Source organism: Seriola aureovittata, chromosome 8 (genome assembly GCF_021018895.1).
Source record: "Seriola aureovittata isolate HTS-2021-v1 ecotype China chromosome 8, ASM2101889v1, whole genome shotgun sequence".
Lineage (NCBI taxonomy): Eukaryota > Metazoa > Chordata > Actinopteri > Carangiformes > Carangidae > Seriola > Seriola aureovittata.
This window is the reverse complement of record NC_079371.1, coordinates 20,947,643-20,971,740: the sequence shown is the minus strand read 5'-3', so window position 1 is coordinate 20,971,740 and position 24,098 is coordinate 20,947,643. Positions and strand designations below refer to the sequence as shown.

The following is a 24,098-nucleotide window of genomic DNA, read 5'->3' as shown; positions in this document are numbered from 1 at the left end:
TTTCAAACCAAGAACCTGGCAGTCACTTAGTTTGAATGTGAATGTGTGGTCTTCAACGCTGGTTGCTTGTTTTGCGTTGTCTCTCCTTTATTGTCAGCAATTTGCTTCTTTAGGAGTGTATGTCTTCGAAAAGTCGGACCAGTATCTCTACAAATCGCTGGTACATTCCTCTGGTCTACTGTAGCAACTAACCTCTGAGCCCTCTTTATCTCCCCCACTCACTCCTGGTTGAAAAACTTGCCTTCATTGCATCGTCATTGTTCAAATTGGCATTTAACATCTCGGTGTTCTCATTCCTCCTCACCTTAGTTTTGAACTCACCAAAACGTACCTCCTCATCACCCTGCGTTACATGGATGCAAAGAGCTTAAACCTTCACCGTAACAGTCTCAATAGTGGCCTTCTGGAGAGATGTTAGCTCTATGTAGGGGGTAATCACACATAGGTTCCCTTTACTTGCGTATTGGTCCCTCAAAATCTGCAATGCTTCTCTCTCATCGTCCACTGTCTCTCATTTCTCATCATCCTAATTCTCTCCCTCCTCACTGGGCTCTGGCTTGTTCAGCCATAGTTTAGCCATAGCAACTGCAGATTGCCCAGAAACTTTGTCTCCCAATTCTTTCATCTCCGTCAAAACATAACCGGTTCCAGCGGCTTCCAAGTTCCCTCCTGTGCCCATAACCTGTTGGCGCTGTCATCATAAGGGGACGGAAACCAGTTTAATTACAGATATTTCACAGAGGAATAATCACACATGCTCATCATCTGTGTCGCTTGCACCAGAAAGAGAATTTCTTTATTTGCACATGCTCATTTATCCATCAATCACTGATCGTGATTTCTGTGTAAGAGCACATCTGAACAGCATCTTAGCCTATAAGTTAACAGCCACTAATGAAAAGAGAGAGAGAAAAAAAAAAACCCACAAATACAAAGGACACCAGCCTGCCAAACCTCAGACGGTCACATATCTGAATGATGATGAGGAGCTGGGAGGGTTTGGACGAGCCAGATAGGACAAGCGGGGGACAGGACAGCTCTAACATAGAGACAAATGACCTCCCAACATCACAGACATGGTGGGCCTGAGGAGCAGCGGGTAAATAAAAGCCTGGATACATAGAATAGAGAAGGCAAAATACACAGAGGGAGAAGGGGAGAGCTAGATCAAACAGGAGGATTGATGGGCTTGTAATTTTCTCTTTTCTGCCTGCTAAAGATGATGAATCCCTCTATGGGGAATTTAATCATACTCCAACAAAGAACATACACACAAGCAGTGCTGCAACAAACCTGTCATGGGTAAGTAAACAGCATTGTACAAACAAACACAAAGCTTGTATGTGTCCCTGTGTGACACGAACACACGCACATGAATTCTCAAATTCTCATCTCGAGGAAAAGTTTTTGTGTCCGTCCATAAACAGAGATTACTGTCAATAATTTCACCTTAAACTTGAGGGCAAAACAGAAAACTGGACACTAAGATGTGGCCATTGCTCAGCTGAGAGTCTGTTAGAAAGCATGCATGTGTTTTTTTAAGGAAACAATGGAGTGATTTCCAGCTGGAAAATGTGTGTATATGTTCTGTCCTGGGCACGAATGCTGCCCCTTTACCAGACTGAATAGATTACAATGCCTCTGCCACACAGATCAATACACACAAGCTATGGCGAAATTAATTGCTTGTGACAACGCAAGAAAGACCACAAAATTTGTGAGCGGAGGAATCATCCTTGCTGGGAGGGGGTGATGGATTGAGGATGGGGGGTGTCGGGCGTGCATGAGCTCATTGTTGGAGTGAATTGTGCATGCTTAAAATAGTTATTGTTAGTCAATAAGCAATTTCTATTTAAGAGGCTTGCAGAATGTACACTCTATTAATTCATTTACAGTAGATGCCCTTGAAATTCTCAATGAAAATGAGGAATACAACGTCCATAAAAATAGAGGGATATGAGAAAAGAGTGAAAGCAGGAGAGGGGGAGGGGAAAAAAAGGAAAACAAGTGAGTTTGGGGGTTTCTGTCATTATGATGGATAGATCGAGATGATAGGGGCTCCCAGAAGGAGAAGTGTAAAAGTAGGATAGCACCTCTCCCCTGACACCTCTGCTCTCTGCCAATTTATCTAATCACGAGTCTCCTCTTCCTCTCGTCCCCTCCTCCCACTCTCCTTTCACCTATGACTCCCCCTGCCCTTCCGCTTCCCCTCTCGGTGCTGTTGTTCGCTGCTGTTTTCCAGACATCATTTCCCAGCATCCTTCCTTCCCCCGTTATTCATCCGCTTACACCTACAACCAACACAGACGAAAGACAAAACCTCTCCATCCCACTGGGTTTCCTTTTCACTACACTCAGCTGTAGAGGCTTTTTTTTTTTTTACTTCGCTGTTCCCTGATGACACACTTACACAGTACACTTTGACTTTTTTTTTCATGAAAAACCTGTATTTACACCCAGGGATTGCTTACAGAGCCTCATGTCCTTTTATCTCAGCTGCCTTGCCCTGCTTGGCATTCATGCTGCTGCACAGATTCAACACATTCAAACTAGTGGTCTATGAGGGATACTAATGGAAGCCGTTCAGAGTACCACTTATTGTCCTCTGTGTCTCAAATGCTCAACAAGCCAAACAGCACTGAGACCACTAAGGCAGGAATAGAAACAGTCCTCCAACAAGTTTTTCGCCAAAGTCTCACTTCCATTCTTCTTCTGTCCTCTCCGATATCTATCACTTTCTCACTCATTAACCACAACCCCTCGCCATCCCTCCATTCCTCTTCCTCTCTCTGCGGAGAGGAAAAACAAACAGCTGTCAGGGTCAGGCTTGCATATGAATTCCAAATGACTTTGAAGGGCAGAGGGGCCAACCAACTTTCTCTAGAGGAGAGGCTGGTTACAAGCACGCACGCATGTGCATTAAAACAAGCACACAAACAGCATTGAATAAATATGGCTCAATCCTCGACCCACACACACACACACACACGCCCATGAACGCACAGTGCAGCTACTCTTTGAATCAATACTGCATCTTAAGTCAGTCTACAGTCAAGGTGAAGGCCACGTGTGAGTTGAAAGTGGATCTGTGGTTGGTTACATACACATAATGCGTGCATGAAAATATGTGAGTGTGTGCCAATGGTGATGACATAGATACTTATGTCATCACATGGGAGCGAGCTTTAGCTCATAAAGCTCAATAAACCTAAATGCTTTGTGCAAAGGTTTGCTCCCTTTATCTTGCTCTGATTTATTTCACAAGAATCAAGTCCTCCTCTAAACTTTCTAACGACACGAGAAGTCAATTTCACCTTCACCGGCTCACCACCCATGGCTCAATTTGCAGCTCTCACCGGGTCAAGACGAGTCGATGAATCATTTTTCATCTTATCAATCATATCTTTGCGATATCTCTCCATCTTGTCTGTTGTCTGAGTCCACTCTCTATCACTGTCAGTTACCTTTCATTCATCATGAATAAGACAGACCTTTACATTATTCAGTGGAGCAAAGCAAAGGTTTAATCAAGACATTCTTAATTCTTTTCTGCCATTTTCTGTGTAATGGAGTCAATACCGAAGTCCAATTTGGGTTAATCAACAAAAGTTTAAATTCATAAACAGGTCTATCTGGATTGAAACAGTCATACAGAGGAACTGAATATACACATGGGTGACAATTAAAGGAAAAAACAACATAGAATGTCTTAGATTTCCTTTAAAACAGCAGTTTGTTAGTTTGTTGGTAAAGTAAATAAATAAATAAATTAAATGGTTTTGCTCTTTTTTATTACAAATAACAACAACATAAACATGGTTACACGGCTTGGTAGGGAACCTATTAATAAATAACCTATACTTGTTTAGCTTCTCTTTCTCAAGAAGAAATAACTGATTATGAGCATTTTTAGTCACAACTGCAACTTAACCTCATGTTGTGAATAATGATGGATGCAGAGACAGGACACAAACAAGGTCTTGTAATATTTCTGGGGTATAATTTTCTTTTTACTTTCTGATTGATCAGGGAAAAGCCTCACACTCGCATAATGAGGTGCACACGCGTTACCGTGGTTACCAAAATGATCTTGCATAAATATGTGGATTGCTTACACAAACGGCTTCCTTGACATTTTTCATGAATATAAGCAGGTGAATGTGATAATAGTTTGGCTTGTCCGCTTTGCTTTCACAAAACAAATGAAATTCCAATTGAAGCCACTTTTTACAGTAAGGAAATCTGGTCGGGTTGTTTATTGCATACCGTAAAGTGATTGAATGACAGCTTTCACGCTGGCCGAAATGAACCAAACTAAATGGGGAAAAACACCAGAGTCTATCTATACCGTATCAGAAACATGAAAGGTGTGAAAGCACCATTGTCCACCACATCTTGAATCTGCCATTTTTCTAGTGCTGTGTGAATTTTCAGTTGTAAATTCTATCCGCTAAATACTGCGCTACGAAGGAGCTGCACACAACATCGATCCAGCTAGACCATCGTGCTTTGCGGCCTGTCTCATGAAAGTGCGGAGGAAGATAAACCTGAAACCTTTTCAGTACAGAGAGCGAGAGTTTGCATTAGCACAACCACTAATACTGTGTCAGCCACTGCCAGTTGTAAGCTAAGAAACAACATAAACAAATAAAAGATGAGAACTGAGCTAATCGCTCTGATATGTCTGCTAATTGCCGATTTAGTTCACAACACACTCCTCGTCTTAGTCTTGGTTTGACTGAGGCTCAAACATGTGGCTGAGTCTATCTGATGTTTCCTCCGCTAACCATCTTGATACGCGCTGCTTTTTCACCAGTCACCGAAACCTTTTCAGTACAGAGAGCGAGAGTTTGCATTAGTACAGCTACTAATACTGTGTCAGGCACTGCCAATTACAAGCTAACAAACAGCATAAACAAATAACTACGCTTACCGATTTTGGTGCAAACTCCTCACTCCTAAACAAACTAAAAAAAAATGGATGTGACTAAGGCTCGAACATGTTGAAGTCTCTCTGATGTTTCCTCAGCTAATACGCACGGCTCTTTCACCTATCAGCCTAGCAGAAGCAGTGGTAGTTGGCGGAGCACAAGGCCTCATCCAGAATTTAGTAAAGCGTAGATCTGTTTCCAGCAGCTGTTTTTGATTTTTTTTTCACTTTTTATGTGGGAAAAACCATGTTAGACTAAATATTGATCATAGCAGAGTATTTTTACATAGTTTAAAACATGTCTGGAGGGGAACTTCAACATCCAAGTAGAATCCGAAATGTATCAACTGCTGTCTGCGCTTATCCCCTATAGTGGGTCTTCTATGTAGCGAACACTACATAGTGGGTGGATGGACAAGTGAATAATCTGACCACAGCTACAGTCCCAGAAATTCTCCTGGAGGGATGAAGAGTATTCCTCTACAAGATATTCCCTCATTTGGTGTCGTGGTACTGGCATTAGAGAGCGTGGTCTAACATGTTGGTACAAAATCTGCCGTAAGTATTAATTAGGGGTGAGATCTGGTGAGTGTGAAGGCCAGAGCATACTATTCACATATATATATTATAATTAAGTGATAGCTCGTGTCCTGAATCTAAATTACTATGCTTCTCTACTCATTTATTGTTTGCTATTGATTTCCCTTAATTCGTCATCCATCTGTATACATATCATAAGACCTCCTTTGATTTCATATTCCGTATTTCTTTACGCAGTGTATACTTTCTGCATGGTGTGCTTATGTTTGTACTCGTGTGTGTCTGTCTGTGGCTGTAGATAAGATCATGATGCTTGACTGGATTCAGTCTTAAGGGGGAAAGAAATGTTTTGAATCATTTTCAAGCCCCACATGAAACTTGTACTTATGTCTCACAGACTAGGTTTCAACAGCGGCTGACGAAATTTAATTCAAGACTGTTTAGCACTTGAGTATATGTCGGTGTGTATGTGCCTGCTCATGTGTGCGAGTCCTTCCAAGTCTTTGAGTTTTGGCAGCAAGATCAGAGGAAATGTGCGTTGTTGTGTTTGTGTGTGTGTGTGTCTGTGTGTGTGTGCGTGTGTCTGTGTGTGTCTGTCTGTCTGTGTGTGTGTGTGTGTGTGTGTGACAGAGAGAGAGGGAGAGAGAGTAGGCATGAAAGTGAGATTCTGCTCTGAGACGTTTGATGTCGAAGAACAGCGTCTGCTGTCTGTCTGCCAACTGCCAACCCTCTATCACCATCCCAACACATGGCCTCTGCAAAGTGTGTGCATGCATGTTTGTATGTGTGTGTGTGTGTGTGTGTGTGTAAGTGGCCTGATTAGGCAGGGACTTGGCTGTGACACTGATACAGAGCTAGTTAGACTCATAATGTGCACCTCACTGTGTCATAGAGTAAAATGTGTAGGCCTGAGAACGCAAAATAGGATTTTGTTTTTAATCACATGACAGAGGCAAGGAGAGAGACAAGGGAAAGAGGTGTGTGTGTGTGTGTGTGTGTGTGTGTGTGTGTGTGTACGTGGGCGTATTGGGTGAGTAATCTCTCACTTTTCATACCTCTCATCCCACACCACCAGTCTTTGGATGGGTCCTTATCAGACAGAGTCAAGTACACTTAGGGCTAATTGTTAACTGATGTATGTGTGGCTTTGTGTTCATATGTGACCATTTGTGTGTGTGTGTGTGTGTGTGTATACACTACACTGTGTGTGCCAGAACACTCCAAAGCCTGTTCCAGCACAGCTAATGTTACAGACACGCTACTCCTGTTTTCATCTATAACTCCAACTTCGTCCAAGTACGATAAATGAGCGCAGAACATACATAAGAAAGAAAAAACACACACAAAGAAGAAAATGAAGTGAAAAAGCAAATAAAATATGCTGCCTTCTATATTTGGCCTCAGAAGGCCTTGGGATGCTTTTATGATGAATTTTAGTAAGGTGGGAAAAAGATCTAGCATTTGTGTGAAGAACTGAAAGACGGAGGAACAAAGGCGATAAAAGAGCGAATGGAGAAGAAAAGCAGAAATGAGATCTGTTCAAAAAGTCAAACTATTGTCTTTAACTCACACTTGCAGACATGTGTGCCTACGCAAACAAACAAAACAAAAAACAGTGACTGAGGCACTGGTATGTGCGCACACAGAAAACATACTGAAATATTGGCAAGGTAAAAAGGCTGAAAGATCAGGTGAATCTACAGAGCAAAGACACACAGATCTTTCGTTCTCACACTTCTTGACATTTTCACTCTGATAGGGCCAGATATAGCTTTTCTGCCTCCTCACAGCTCACTAGCACACGCACAAACATGCACACTGTGAGAGTGAACAGCTGAAGAGGGGTGGGGGGAGCGATTTTGGAGGAAAAAACAGAATAAAATATGGTAAAAAAAAAAAAAAAAGAAGAAGCAAACAGTAGCCAGGCGGTGGGAATGTCCTGGGGCAGCAAACAAGTAAGTGCTGCTGCTGGAGTGATCTCAGCACCTCAGGTCGGCTGCATTGATGAGGAAACTCACAATGGCTTTCACCCACTGAAAGGGCCGAGGGATGGAAGAAGTGAAAGAGGAAAGAGAAGGGGGCTTGAATCAAAAGTAAGTAAAATCAATATGTAGACTTGTGACAAAATACAAAAGGACTTGTGACTGAAAATTAGATTACACTGAATAGAAAAAGACATGCTGTGAAGTTTGACAGTATTTTCTTTTTTTTTTTTTTGCCTTTTGTGTTATACTTAGAAATGTCATGTCTCCTCTTGTCTTTGCAGAAATAGAGGAGCAATAGTGGCAACAGATCTACGATTGATCAATTCATGTTTAATAGGTTCAGAGGGTTGGGTTACATTAATTATGCCCAGGGGTGACTGGGGCATAGTAATATTGATCTGGGTGGATGGTTCTGATCCATTGCTGAGGTGTGCACTGAAGAGTTACACGACGACTGTGGCAGAAGGACAGAAAATGTCAGTATAATATAAAACTGACCAGTACAATAGAGTGATTCAACGTCCAGCTAATTTTCAATGTTTTAGTGTTTTTAGAGCAGAGCATTTTAGAGGTACAGGAGGATATAAATGCCTCTCTCACCTTGACAAGTGGCGCTCTGAACGAAAAGGTTTTTAATGTAAGTGGTTCATTCATTTGTTGGATTGAATGTAGAAACATTTAAAGATATTTAACATCAGTTGTCAGCAGCGGCGGTACAGCCTACTTAATATCAGTTCAAAATATTGGCTGATCCCACCCCAGTCAAACACTGTTGAACAACAGCTCTATTTAAACTTGAGTTTTAGCCTATGAACAAATTAACCTTGGTGTTAAGATTAGGAAAAATATGAAGTCATATACAGTGAACCTGGAAGATTGAAAATGGTGGATAAAAATGATGATAAAGCTACTGTATATGATAAAACCTTTATGGAAGTCGGATTTATAATTCACAATTTATAATTAATGTATAGTACCTTGACTTAATAAAATACTATATTATGTATGGGATGGGTGGCAATTATCAGGTGGGTCCTTGGAGAGAGGGAGAGTCCAGATATGCTATTATGTAAATTTTTTTTTTTAGAAAAACTGATTAGATTTATTAATTAGAACAATGTCTTATGGGATAATATTATTGAAAACAACTAAGAGAAATTATATTATAAAAGAATATGGAATACATTTATATTGCATCAGCAGGAAGCAAATGCAATTCAATTCATATATATAATTATGCAAATTCTTTGTGTTGGCCTTTGACTTGTATGTATACAATGAGAGATGTGAACTAATAGTTTATAATTGAGGTAAATTATAAAAATTGTACATTAGATAAAAACTGAAAACTGTGTTAATAATGGCATAATTATGACAAAAAGTAAGCCGCTTCATTATGAGCAGTAGGGTGTGTGTTTGTTTGCGTGTATAATTTCTGTGTTTGAATTGTGTTTAAATAGTAACTATAAAAACAACAACAACAACAACAACAACAACAACAACAAAAAGAGTACTCCTGTATGTCCCATATCCTCATACTGATATGAGAAATTTAATATTGAGTTTCTGCTTATCTCATCCTTTTCAGATATTTTCACAATTGCATATCCTACACGTAGCCTAAAACTAGGTGACATAGTAAATACTGTTGACAGCTGAATGGGTCTGTGTTGAAATAAATTCTATGAACTTCAAATCACAGCTTCCCTCTCCTGAAGTTTCCTTTACCATTCAGCACGGTTAAGTGTGTTTGTATACTATCTCTGAGTGGACGAGCGTCGGTGTGGAAGAGTTGAGGCAGAAAGGTTTGAACACAACAGCAGCAGCACTTTAGCAGTGTGGTAATCCTGCAAAATGTTGCTGAAATAGATACAAAGCCACAGTTTGTTTTAATCCAGAGCAGCTGTGGTTGCTTTGGATCAACAATGCACGCTCTTACTTGGAACTGGCTGCTATTCATGTGATTGGGTCCCTCCCTAGTTCAGACACTTTCACTTCTGTGCGAAAAGACAATAGCTATTGTGCATGTTTTTTCAATGGAGTATGTCGCCAATTTGTCTTTACATAGTTCATACCAATCTATTAAAAATATGCCTTGATTGGCCCTGCAACTGATCTCAGAGATCAGCCTGGGACTTATGCATTGTATGCATTGTTATTGATTACACTGACTTGCTGCTGTCTGCCCTAAAATAGATAGTTATGACTTTGCAAAGGGACTACTGGGGACAGAGGCTGAGGTAGTCTAGGCTGACCCATTGATTAGGTAGAAAGGTGACCGGGGCGTACTATTGATTGTAACTGGTGGAACAGGTACACCATTGCATAAAGTGGACCAAGCTTTTAGTGCAACAACCTGGAGAGAAAGCGAGGCGCAGCGAAGACAGACTAAAGCCCTTCTCCTGCACCTATTTGCAAAGTCAAGACAGTAGAAAAATGGCAAAACCAAAACAGCTGATAAAGATCCAAAAGAGTCACATCCGTCTGTTTCCTGTGCTTGAGCTCCACTGCCTGTACAACTGATACTTGGCTTAGCCGTGGAAAGGATTCAGAAAGGGAGATTTGGGACCAGCTGAGATGCCAGCCTGTCTCCATGCTCGGTTATGGAGATGGAAGATAAAGTCAGATACTTGTCTGATGATTAGCCAGCTCTGAGTATTAAGCAGCAAAACAAGAGGACTTGCACAATCAGAGGTTAGAGACCCTAATATAGATTTATTCATCTATTCTCCTTTTTCCCATTTGACTCTCTGCAAAACAAAGCCAACCTATTAAAGCAAGTATTGAGTGGGGAAGAAACGGTTTTAACAGAAATATTGACATCAGCGCTGCCAGGTTTTTTTTCTTCTGCTGAACAGTGTGGTTTTAATCGGGGTCTGTTTCTTAGCTTGGTATCCGTACAGTGGCTGAGCAGAGGGGTTAGGCTCATGAATACACACGATTGCACTGCTATAAATGCATGACATGAGGCGGTGTAGATCTCATACACGCTGTGAACACCAGCCTCTGACAAAGTAGGAAAGTTGGTAAGTTATTGCTGGTGGGAAATTTGTAATGAAGAAATGATTAACAGTGATAAGATAACTTTCCTCCTCTGAGACACATATAAAAGGGTAACTCAGCTAATTTTACACATCAAAATATCCCTGATGATGTCATCTTGTTATCCTGGCTTGAGCACAGAGACTGTAATTATTTATATCAGGTAGGGAGGGTCTAATGAGCAAAAGAGGATATTAAGTTGCATTATACTTAGTACAAGATCCAGAGTTCTCAACAAGTCATCCAACCTGAACAACCATACAGGTCTTTTTTTAACCCTCTGATACAACCCATAGGACTGAAATAGTGCCCCTTTGGCAGCATGCGTACTGGACTTCGGTTGTCAGGGTTACAATAATAAAGACCGGACTGTACCGAAAGCGGCGTACCTACCTTCGTCACCATGTTACTATAATAACGGTAAAGGCTTGGTTATGTTCAGGCACTAAAACCACTTGGTTAGGTTTAGGAAAAGATCAAGATTTTGGTTAAAATAAGTACTTCCTTTACATTTGACGATCTTTATTGTCATGGTTACAATAATAACATTGTTGTTAACTTTGATGACCCATCTCTCCACGCCAACCTCCTCCTAACATGGACTTTGTTGCTCTTCATGCTACATCACAGCATCTTTCCCTTTGTTCCTGTCATAATGACTACAGCCACTTGATGTCGCCTAACAACAAAACGTAACCACGGGTCACAATGACCTGCTGCACAAACGACCTATGGGCTCTTTTTCTTTTATTCTTTTTTTTTTTTTTTTTTTTTTTTACAGCAGAACAGTCTGAGAGTTTTTGAAGCTTGACCCATATTAGGATGTAAAATTTAGGATATCCTGGCCTCTGCTGCACCAATCAGGATAGTTCTTCTTTGAATGTATCTCTTGCACGACCACAACTTGTTTAGAAATCATTGAAACACTTGATGTGCGACAGGTTGTCATTCATTGTGAATGGCGACACCCACCGCAATAGACCCAAAAGTCGATCAGCGATGAATCATAGCAAAGCTGAGAAGGGTTCAGCTACTGTATGTAGATGTCCCTTGATGTCCAGGAGAGATAAGCCTGACACAGTCACACTTGCTTTGAGTCCCTCAGTTTTCTACTCCAACCAAACTACACAGACGTACTTCAAACAATGTGAGGAAAGGACAATCATCACGATCAATGGCTTCCCCATTCATTCATTCCATTATGATCTAAATTTAACAAGTTACCAGGACTTGAAGAAGAAAATGAATGCAGGAAATGAACCACTTCATCATGTGCCAATACAGTGGAGTCAATAACGGTCAAATCAGAGCTTATTATATAGATTAGGTACTTAATGCTTAACATGCAAGCTTCAGGCTCATGAGAGAGAGCCTGCTGCTTCAAGTCTTACAGTGTTAGTTCAGGTTACTTGATGTAAAGTTCAATGGTTGAAAAAATGATAAAGCAGTGAACATATTCTAAATAAAACATACACTTCAACCGATTTGACTTTTTGTGGCCTTTTTTTTTTTTTTAAAAGTGGTTGAAGACATTTTTGCAGATGGCCCCCGTCCACAGCAGCACATCGCTCGGCTTCTGCGTCGGTGCTCCTGGCCGCTTCTTTAAACTGGGAGATGCTGATCCGCAGTTAATACACTCACAATAGAGAAGTACCTCACACAACCCCACGTCTAATAACTTGAACAATCCTTTAATCTCCACCTAACAATGACTTTCCAGAGGTATGACTTTCCATAGGTGAGTGCATATACGTCCCTCAGTGAAAAAACCTGTTTTTTCTGCTACGAGACTGTATCAGACATGTATCAGCTTCCCTCCTACTCTCTCTGTTTCACTCATAAACAAACACTGGCCAGTAGAGACTTGCTGGGTAACGCCATGCCATGTCTTGCCATGCTGTGTGGTGCCCCGTGGTGCTGCGCTCCATTCGATGAGACAGCATGAAGTACAAATCAATATGGATTAAAACTCTGTAAGGCGCTATCTATTGCCTCCTCATTACCACATACAGAATGAAAATGTGTGCATCTATTATGCTGGATTGCAGCATTTTTTTTTTTTTTTTAAATCAGGGAGGAAAAGTGAAGAGTGGGAGATAATCCAGCTCTGGACTTTGACGGCCGTCATGACGCAGAAGAAAAACGCCTCATGCCACCCACGGGGCGTATCCATCAAGCTGCTCAGAGCGCTGCATGGTAGGGGGCTGGAAGCAGAACCTCATTCCACCTGCCACACCTAGACTGAAAGTCGCGCACAGTCACAGTCACACTCACATACACACACTGTGACAGGCCTGGTGGTAGGCCTCAACCCCCATAGCAGTGGTGGGCTTCCCACAGTGCTCTGCAGGCCACCAGAGATTATCCCAGTGCTCACAGACAGTCACAGAATGTTAATCCTCAGCCATCTCTTCTACTGTACTGTTAAATCTGGATCTTTCCTCCCAATCGCCCCTCCTTCTGAGCTCCCCTCTTTCTTTATCCATCACTCTCCATCCTTTCCTGCAATCCACTTAAACCCCCCCCCCCATATTCCCAGCTCTGTCCTCCCTCTATCTGTTTTTAACTCCATCCTCTCCTCCCCTAAAATCTCTTGATCCCTGGTTCCTACTCAAAAGTGACAAGGCCTCAGCCCCATTCTCTCTTATCCTTTCTCTCTGCTCCCGGCCCAGCCCTCGCTATCAGCCCTGCATTGATCTTCTCATCCCCAAGAAAACAAAGCACCAATCAGCCTGTCATAATTACTCTGCTGGAGGAGGAAGTGCTGAACACCCAGCACAGCTGCTACATGTTGATGTAGAGACGAACAGGGCAGCAAAAGGGGAGCTGAGTTTTTTTTTTTTTTGGATGAACATGTGCTGGATGTGTTCTATTTTTAAAATATGTAAAAGAAAAAAAAAAAAAAAAAAAAAGGAGCATGAAGGTTTATTAACTACACTGTTGATTCCATTCTGCTAATGATGATACTGATTCCCATTTCTTTTTTTATTTGTATGCTGGAACAATAAAGTGACAGCTGCCGGAACCGTTCCTTCTAAAAATTACACGAAACAACCTCTGAATGATATCTGGTCTCCCACAGCTTCCCTTCTCTATTCACTCTGATTTGCTCTCATAAAAAAAAAAAAAAAAAAATCCCTCTCTACTTCTCACCACAGCTTGTACTTTTTTTTACTACTTGTCCCACAGGATTTTTCATCAGGACACTATGGCTACTAGCTTCCATACTATAAATGCAGTTTGTGATCTGTCAGCAGTCTCCAGACTGTTAGCCCTGTCATGCTGTGCTTTGTTGTCATGCAGAACACATGGATTGCAAACTTTACATCTTCACATACCTCAGCATCTTTCCACCGCAGACAATCTGGCAGATCCAATAAAACTCCTGCTTACTGTGATGCATTTAGACCTTACACCAACCACTTGAAACGCAAGTTTTCCCCCGAAAATTTCCCCTCAGATAGCTTCAAAGTTTGATCTAGCACTTTCTTCTGCACTGTTTGACATCGCAATTATAACCGGTATCTGCATGTCCCAGCAGCTCATTCTGGCTGTATCACACACACACAATTGGGTGAAACATTCAAATCCATGATGCTATTATTTACTGCTGCATCAGGACATCAAGTCAAAAATGTTTTAGGTTTAAGTTAGTGGGCATTAAAAGGTTAACATGCATCCACTGATTAATTTGAATTTCTTTAATTAACTTGCATTTAAATGCTCAGCCGCTATTGGCTTTTACACACTATTAAACACTTGATTGAAGCCCGATACTATAAAAGGAAGACAGTAAAAACAGCATTATAAAACTCAGACTCTCTTCTCCAGACAGTATTTCTTAAGATCAATACGGTTGTCCATTATAGCTTAAGATGCCCTCCATCATCTACTATGCATAATGATGTCTCTGGAATTTTATAGTTTGTGATGGGTAACAAACATGCAGCACTGGGGAAAAAATATAACAATAAATAGAAAAGACCCACACACTGCTGTTTATTCACAAAACTTAATTCTTCTTTTATTTCATATTGTGAACATGTCTGACAACATTTCAACCAGTGGTGGAACTGTATTCAGCGGTTCTATGGCGGCTTTTGTGTATTTCTGGAGCTTGATTCTCCTCTCAGAGCTCTCTCTCTATGTTTTTATGAAGCTATTCAACAAACAAAGTAGTTACACGATACGGCGACATCTGAGAGCAGAAGGCACCATCAGAAATACACGAAAGATGTTGTGGTCTTTTGTGGTTGGATGTGGAATTTTTTTTTTTTTTTTTTGAATACTGCATTGCAGTTTATGATGTTTTTGTTGCTATTCATTTCTGCCTGACAAGCTGTTGGCATGGTATATTTCCAAAAGATCTGAAGCCTGTGCTAATTTCCATGCATCTATTTTGTATCAGCGGGTAACTGACACCACCTTATATTTTGAACAAGACTGGGAGTCCTCATAGTGGCTCTGTGATGCTGTATTTAAGCACATCAGTGCTTTGAATGGAATGCAAACATCAGCATAATAACATGCCCACAATGGTCACCTTTTAAGTTTAAGCATGCTAATCATGCTAATATGTATGAAATTAGCACTAAACACAAAGTACAGCTGAGGCTGATGGGAAGGTGGCAAAGGAAAAATCAGGAGCTCATCAAAAATACCATGATTCAGCCTGAGGGGAACATGAATGTCATGATATTCCATCCAGTTAATGTTGGGACAAGTCATGGTAGCGCTAAAGGAAAAGCCAGGGGAGTCAGTGAGATTCATTGTCCAATAGTAATTTAGATATGTCAGGAACAAAGCTGTGGACCAGCATTTCCAGGTTCGATATTTGGACACATTTAAACCCCAGAATAAATATAACAAACAAAAAATATGCTCAGGGAAGTACATTTAAGTCCGTGAGAAGGGGCTTCACTTAGTTAAAAAAACACTCACATTTTTGATGGTGAAACCACTACATGACATAATGGTTTAGTTAATGTACCAGTAATGAGTATTTTTGCATCTATGTGCAGTCGTTGCCTATCTGACAGTGTAGAAGACTGATGATGGTGTAGCCTGTTCTCCACAGCCACTGTTGGGCTGTTTATCATTCTCTGGACATGCGACATGGCACACGGACTTCTGCATGAATGTCTGACACTTTTGACAGCTCAGAAATTGTTGCCTCATGTTCTGCATTTTATTGAATCTTGTCATTTTGAGAAATGTGCATAAAGTTAGTTGGTTTAATTTATATGAATAAGTATATTTTTTGTCCCAAAGTCTGAGTTCACTGAAACAAGAAAAATAGCTGACAATAATATTTCATTGTGTATGCTGGACCTTACTTCTTACAATAACTGAGTATTCCTTATTTCAATTTCAATTCTCAGAAATAAATTTAGACAGCCTGTGGTGTCAGCCGGGGTAGCTCTTGTTGGAAATTGAATGCTGCTGAAGAGCCGGAAAGTTAAAATGTACCAAAATGAAATACTGTTTTAATAATTGCAGAAGTGGTGGTTGGAGAATGCGAGTTTTTGATTTGTACAGTTGTCAGGCTTTAGCTATTGATACTACTGAATCCTATATATCAGGATAAGTGACGAACTGTCAATTCAGCTGATTAGATACTTTCATTGTCTGTGACACATCTTAAGTAAAGTCATTTTTCTTGATTGAAGCGTACTTCTTTTATCTGATTTGATATTACTTTATACAGATCTCAATTCTTAAAGGAAATGTATCAGAATATATTAAAAGTTAAGATGTTTCACGTTCTACTTATTGTATACTGCATATGCCATATGGTAAATAAAATATATTTCAGGATTTTCATTTCCAAGGAAGTTGTGAATATTTACTCACCAGAAGCCAAGGAGACAGCAAATAGTACAATTCTGACGTGTTTCCACAGACAGAAAGTAATAACATAAGGCATAGAGGGAAATTAACATCAGTAAATATCAGCTGTGATAACTTTGCCTCATATAAGTATTTTAATTTAACTGGAAGAGAAAAGCCTGTGAATTTATATTAACGGTAATTTCACTCAGAGGTGTCAGCGTTATTATGCTCCATTATTCCTTTACTGTATAAGTGTAGATCAGAACAAATGAAAACTACATATATACCTGTATCACTTAATCGTCTGTTTCGAGATTTCACCTGCTGAACACGTGTGTCCCTGTGACTGTGCAGCGATGCCCTTCGCTGTCAATTCACAAATGCTTCAGGAAAATCAACCATTGTATGTTCCCAGGTAAACAATCTGTGCTCCATTATCTCCTCAGCTCATTGCTTCTGTGTGTATGAATGTCTTCCTTTCTATTTAGTAAAAAGGTTTTCGACCTCAAGTATTAAGTCCAACATGTACTTAATATGTACAAAAAGTCCTCTTAAGATCTGAAAATAACCTTCACATCCGAACACAAGCACAGGTTTATTTTCCTTCTTTTCTGAAGCACACTCTGCTCCCGCTCTCTCCTACCTCTCTGATCTTACTAATGAAAACAGATGAAAACTCCACAGCCCAATAACACAAACATTAACACTAATTCATGCTCATAGAGACAAACAATCTCAGAGACACGAGTAAATACGGCTGACTTTCCAATAATGGAGGTGGAAGGGGGGGGCAGAAAGAAAAAAAAAAAGCACCCTCTGGGAAATTTTCTCTGATCAAGTGCAAAGAGATTAACCAGTTGGACGTGTGCTAATGAACAGGAGATCATAATGAAAGGAGCTCGTAAATGTAGATGAGGCATGTGGAAAAGAACAATGCCCTTGCCTTGTATCAGATGAAACACAAGAGTAATGTACAGAAAGCTAAATATTTTACTGCCCCCCTTTTATACCTAAATCAACATCCAACTTCAAACTTCAGTGTTTCTATTGAACATCACAATTACAGCGATAATACTTTCAAAAAAAAAAAAAGAGGAAGCCTTTGAGGGATAATGTTGTAGACTGTTAGTTGGAGGCTATAACAATGTGTGCAACAGCCTCTTTCATAAAAAAAAGAAAACAGCAAACAGTAAATCACACACAGGCACACCAAGGGGATCAAAAACACATCAAACACAATCACATTCAATAGATCAAATAGGCCTAAAGAGGGTCGAGGGTCTATGAGAGGCTACAGTACAGACGTGACTTACTGATCACATAGTCTCCAAATGGATCCTCATCCTCCTCATCATCAAGGTACGCTGGAGGAGAAGGAAGCAACGGAGGAAAGAAAGAAAAAGCAAGAGAAAAGAAAAAAACAAAGAAAAAAAAAGATTATGATGAATCAAGAAAGAAAACAGAAACAAACAAATCTGAACCTGGGAAAAAACAAAGAAACAAAGAAACAAACAAAAAAAACAAAACACAGAAATGCTTTGACTAAAGTAAAAATATTATGCAAACATTATGGCTCAAAAAGAAAAAATTATAAAAATAAAGTGAATGCAACCTTCCACCCACCTATCATCTGACTCTTTTTCTCCAGTCTTACTCTCAATCTTATACCTCCAGCCTTCATTAGCAGGCAAAGCGCTGACCATTAAACTAGAAAAGTCGTTTCAGCACCATGCAGAGGAAAATATGATCACTCATAATTGGCTGGAGAATTCTCAATTTGCTCTCCGTGCGCCCTCTCTCTCTCTCTCTCTCTCTCTCTCTCTCTCTCTCTCCCTTTCTGTGGCAGGTCTGAAGTTGGCATGAGAGGCCATTACGGCTCACTAAATTCCCCATTAGGACGGCAGCGTAGTCGTCAGCAAGTTACAAGTCCGATGCCAATGATATTTCACCGCTTGTGCGACTCTTTTAACTAACAATAAATACAGTTTGTATGGGTGTGCCCCTGATGCAAATGCGAACAACTGCGCCTGCTTCCACCACACAATAGCACATTTTTTGAATGCCTTCATTGTCGGCTTTATCTGAAAATCTGTCTCTCATCTTTTCCCTTTCCATTTATTCATCGTTTGTGTTTTCCCCCTCCTCTCCCCTTCTCTCTATCACTCCAGGCTCCCTCCCTTTAATGTGAGTTAGCATCCATCTACTGTGATCAATATCCCAGAGCTTTTATTAAACACTGCTCTTATGCATCTGTGTGTGCATGCAACCTGCCTGCCTGTGTTTCTGTCTTTGTGTGTATGTGTGTGTCTATTATCGGCCTTCACTTCAATATCAGCTCTGGTCCAACAATGTCTTTATTGAGTCAGAGGTACACAAAAAGAGGCTATGAATTTTTATTTTTATTATTCATCGCTGTGTTTGTGCGAGTGTGTGTGCATGTATGAGCGCTGTGTTGGCTATGCTGAATAGACCAATCTTTATTGATCCCGGCTGCGAGCCATTTTTCAAAACCTAGGCTTAACCCAGAGATGTACACGTATAGATATGGTCGGCAGCATGTGTGTAAGTATGTGCGTCCGTCACTACTTTGCTCATTCAAGCATGCGTCGCTCTCGCTGCATGAACAAAAAGTCCTTGAACCAGTGGGTGAAGTATGGAGGCGTACATGCACACACACACACACACACACACACACACACACACACACACACACACACGCGCGCGCACACACACTCACACAGTCGCGAGTGTTTGTGAAAGCGAGCTGTCAGTGCTGCTCTCACACACCATTCATCACAAGCTACTAATTCTGTTAGACCATTGTCGAGCCTTTCGCACCCCACGTTGCTCTCTGAAAACTCAATCAGAAGCTAATGCCCTCAACCCTCCTAACACACATTCCGGCTCTCACTCTCAGTTTCTTACTCACACACACTCACAGAGACCCTGAGGGGACGGCAGTGGTCTTGGGGGACCCCGCCAGTCCAACTCTATAAGTGTTGCTTGAATTTGATCGACAGGAGCTGCATGGACCATGTTGCCGGTGTTTAGACTCACTTCGGTGGAAAGAAAAGAGGTCTTACAATCACTGCGTGATATATAATTATAATCTGTATTCCAAAGTAGCGCTTTTTATTCCAAAATCAAAATGATCATAATTAAACATTATCTTAATCTACCTTGATTACACAACGATCCTTTCAGTGGCCCACTTCTAAATATTCTCTAAAGTTAAAAAACACATCAGCTGACAAGAGCGTGTTTGATTTATGTTGGGATTCATGTGGTAAACCAAAAAAAAAGAATAAAGAGGACAGAGTGGGTGCAGGCACTCTGCCACCTGTGCTAGTAGATTTGATTAGTTAATCAGGAATCACTTTGCCCAGCTCGCTTTTAAAAAGCATAATTACAGCTCCAGTTACCAAAAAAAAAAAAAAACTGAAACTTTTGACTGCAGATGTTTTAAGGGGCATTTTCTCTGCATTATCAAAAAAGAGTAATTAACATAAAGTTTATGCAACATACACAGAACAGCAAGGGTAAAAACCTTGAATAAAGAGAGAGCCAGCGAGGGAAACCAAGCAATTGAGCACGCCCAGACAGGGGGCAGGGTTAGGCAGAAAGGCCAGACTAAATTTAGCGCCACCTTTTCATTCTCTAATTACGAGATTAATACATCCTGTCACATACGTCACAATACTACCCTATGATTTATTATCCAGTCGGCCAGATGGAGAGATTGAGCCAGAGAAGGAAGGAGGAGAGGGTCCGCTGTCTGAAAGCAGCTAATCAGCGTGCGTGTGTGATGGGGCCTTGACTGTGCCGTGAGCGGCCAGTGCTTCTCTGTGTTTATAAAACCGGCTGTATGAGGAAAGCCAAGATTTATTGACAGAAAACAACACTGAGGTTGAATTAGATTGGGCCTGTTTCTTTAACAGGCTGCTATTTAAAGAGAGGGAAACACAAAGGCACATGGACCCCCCCCCATACACACTCGCACACAAGCATATGTAGAGCACTGGACTATGGATTGTGGCCATAAAGTTGGCCGTAGGCTTCAGGTTTAAATCAATGTCAAAGCCTGATCTTATTTCATCTAATGCATGTTTTAATCATTCTCCCTCCTGATCAATGCAGTTTGGATGCGACCATCAGCCACTGCTGTGGGAATTTACGAGTGCTTCTATTCTCTTGCCTGTGTTTCCAGACGGACGTTTTACGAGGCAGCGCACAGTGCGACTGTAAATCTCTTCCTTCACTCTGCCAAAATGAAATCTCCCAATGCTGCTCTCTATGCCCATATTTGTATGTCTCACTGTGTTCCTTGTGCAAACGAAACTTGTATTGGCTCTGCCAAGTCATCGTTCTAGTCTCTTTATTTTAATAGTGTCTGGAAGGGGCAATAAAAGCGAAGCGTCTTTATTCAATACTCGACAATAAAGCTAGATGTAGGGAAACTCTGAAATCCCTGAGTTGCATTTAGGAAACTAGTTTAACGGGTTTTACATACTTGTTGGTAATTGGAATTTAGCAGTAAATGAAAAAAAAAAAACACAAATAAAAAATAATCACAAAGTTTTAGTTTGGAAACTGATTTAACAGATGCCAGAGATCTGCGGAGGGAACTACTGCACAGGTGGACCACATTTCTGAATGAGGAAATTGTACACATGCACACTAAAATAAGGCACCTCTGTGTGTTGTCCTGTCATTGAGCTGGAAAAACAGATTTTGTGCTACAGCGGGTTTCTGAGTGTTTTGTTTAAAGTTTTTACTTTGACAGTCAAGTGTATCAGTATGTCTGCATGTGTGTGCACATGGCGACTGGACAATAATTCAGTACTGCCATTATCTTATTACTGATTATGGCATCATATTATTGTATTTTTTTTATTCTGCAAACTCAGTTGTCCATATTGAGGATTCAAAGCAGCTTATTATTGAAACTATCAAAATAATTTGACCATTTTTTTTTTTTGGTCAGGTTTTTGTCATGTGATGACTGAAGCTTCTGGGATGCCATAGAAAACAAAAGAAAAAACAATATGTGAACCAGATTTTTATATTTATTTTGTCAAACTATCAAAATATTCCAATTCCAAAATCAACCACAAATGGGAATATTTTACAGGAGATGCAGTCCTGCATATATATGCCATATGGTAATACGCATAAATACTATTTATATTGGAAAAGAGTTATTGATATCATGACATGGATTTCAGCCATGTTGCCAAGCCACATATGTGCAGGCAGGTGTGTGTGTGTGTTTGTGTGTGTGTGTATGTGTGTGTGTGTGTGAATGCAAATGTGTAAACTCTACATGCCTCATTAAAAAGAAAGAAATCCAACTTCAGCAGGAAAATGAACAATGACAGGTATGGCTGACACTGGTTGCTCTAGTGTCTCTTTCAGCCTCTCACTTTCTACCGGTCCCTCTGTGTAATGCTTGCACACACACTTCATACAAATCGCTGCAAGAGTTCTACCAACAAAAACACACAGGTGTACTCAGAGTTCTCTATACCAGTTATGTGAGTTCCGGCTGTTTACATTACGCGTGTATGTGCTGCTAATTGTGTTGAGACTAGCAAAAGCGCCAGGCACCGTGACTGACTGCTATCTATCCAAAGGATCACACTCTTTAATTTGTTATCGACTCAGGTTTTGTTTTGTTTGTTTTCCAGACTTTTCAACTCCTGAAGAGTCAAATATTTAAAAATAGTACATATAGTTAGGCAACTAGAATATGGGAAGAAAGTGATCTGAATTTGTAACTTATTTTGTGGCTCATTAATCATTATTGAAGAAAAAATTGAATAATGAAGATGGAAATGTATGAGGCAAAAGAAAGCTGTGAATGTATCCATCAGCTGGTTCTCCTGTTGACATGAAAAAAAAAAAAAAAAAGAAGACGCACACACTTTCACACAAACAGAAACAGTACTTTCCCTGAGGTTTGGGATATCTGTCACCATTTCTCTGGGCTTTCTATTTTGGTAGTGAATTCTGCAACAGGGCACGTGTACACATTCATCCGCATGTACGCTCCTGCCCTGAACGGCAACCCTAGACCCTCAAACTGACACCTGTCAGTCACATTGGAAAGCTGTACTGACAGGAGCATAAGGAGCGATGGTGAGAGGCGCAGTGTGAGCGAAGAGGAGACAGAGGAAGCAGCTTGAGAGATGAAAAAGAAAGGTGGGAGAGGAGGGAGATGAAGAGGAGGAGGAGAAGCAAGTGGAGGTGAGACTTCTGAAGCTTGTTAGAGACGCAGCGAGATGAGAGTGGTGCAGTGAGCTGTTTGGTGTTTTAGCACGTCACCGTCTTTTTGATTTGTTAGCATGTGTTTATGATGTTGTTTCTCTGTCTGCCTCTGTCAATCTCTATTATTAGAGCCTCAGATCCTCCTCCTGCTGTTTTGACACTCCCGTTGCTACTGTTTCACACTTACACAAGCAAGGCGCACACACACACACACACACACACACACACACACACACACACACACCACATCTCACAGCCGTAGAGAGACAAAATAGCATATAGGATGACAATGGCAGGGCTCAGTAACCTACACGTACACACACGCATGCAAATTCAGCACCCACATTGCTTGAGGCACACGTGCTGGTTGGGTCTGGCGGGAGAGAAATCTTCCCTCTGGGTGCTTTGAGGTGTGACATGCCTTTAATATCGGATGCTCTGTTTGGAGGAAGATGCTGGAGCGAGGGGTTAGATTTCCCTCATTCAGAGCAGCTAAGTAACTAACGAATTGACTCGATCAGACACACGCGCGCACCTTTTATCAGGCTGCCGCGCTGCCTCTGATCTCTTCATGCTGGCAGAAACAGCAGTGCTGAAGCCTGATCTAAATCTCTGGTCTGTGAAACCATGAGACGAGCCCAAAAGGTGTGATGCGGTGGTTCCCATCAACGTTTCTAAAGAGGGCAAACTTTTGAAGTCTTTTAATTTAATTTGACACATGTTTAGCACAATCATCTATATGGATTCCTCCAACACGCAAGTGAATGATTAGCCCCTGTGGGAGCACAAAAATATGCATAACACCTTTTTAAAAAGTTTCATTTGGGGGGAAAGAAAAACCAGACAACTTCTGATCTTCTCAACAATCAACACTCAGTGACATCATACTGCAGGCAAATGATTATCACAATATAGAGCTGGATTAAGAAGCTAATTTTACAAGGTCTGCAAACAGAGCGCTCAATGGCGTTCTCCTGGCCCTGAGACAGAGAGAGCGAGAGCGGCGTCTGCGGCTGATATCTGTGGCTGCAAGATTAGCTTGGTAATTAACCACAAAGCAATTATCGGGTGGTGGGATGAGAGGCACATCTCAGGGAAGGTGTTTCTTGACGTGTTTAATAGGTGTTGAGTAGTTTGATCAGTCGACAGAAGTTGTCTGTGATTCTGAGGCCCACAGTCCAACAGAGGTTGATCCACAGCTGATACGTGCGGCTGCCGAGAATTCAATTAATTAGACTGTTGCTTTTCCTTCCATCCACTTTTCATTAACCTCCATTGACACCTCAGCGCACGCAGGTTTACGACTGCGTCAGTATTAACAAGAAAATGGGAAGCTGGCAATAAACAATGTTGCCAGGAGGAAGGAATTTCCCTCTGGGAACATCACACCCTGACACTCGCTGCGAGATTCAAAGAGAGGATGCACTTGAAAAGTAAAGATTACCTTCTCTGTCTTGGTGTTGGATCACAAAAGTTAAAATGCCCCAGTGCTGCCATCTCCA

At 41.0% G+C, this 24,098-nt stretch overlaps 1 protein-coding gene across 10 annotated transcripts in view; it reads right to left on the bottom strand.

Moving 5' to 3' along the window:
* The window catches only part of tenm2a (teneurin transmembrane protein 2a), a 214,887-nt gene that overhangs the window by 118,100 nt on the left and 72,689 nt on the right, over positions 1 to 24,098 (bottom strand). For 6 of the 10 annotated variants that reach the window (XM_056382479.1, XM_056382482.1, XM_056382483.1 and 3 more), the window contains exon 4: positions 17,643 to 17,693. The exons of the other annotated variants lie outside the window; for them this stretch is intronic. In XM_056382479.1, coding sequence (XP_056238454.1) covers positions 17,643 to 17,693 — 51 coding nt within the window. The remainder of the gene's footprint in view (positions 1 to 17,642; positions 17,694 to 24,098) is intronic. 10 annotated transcript variants of the gene reach the window in all.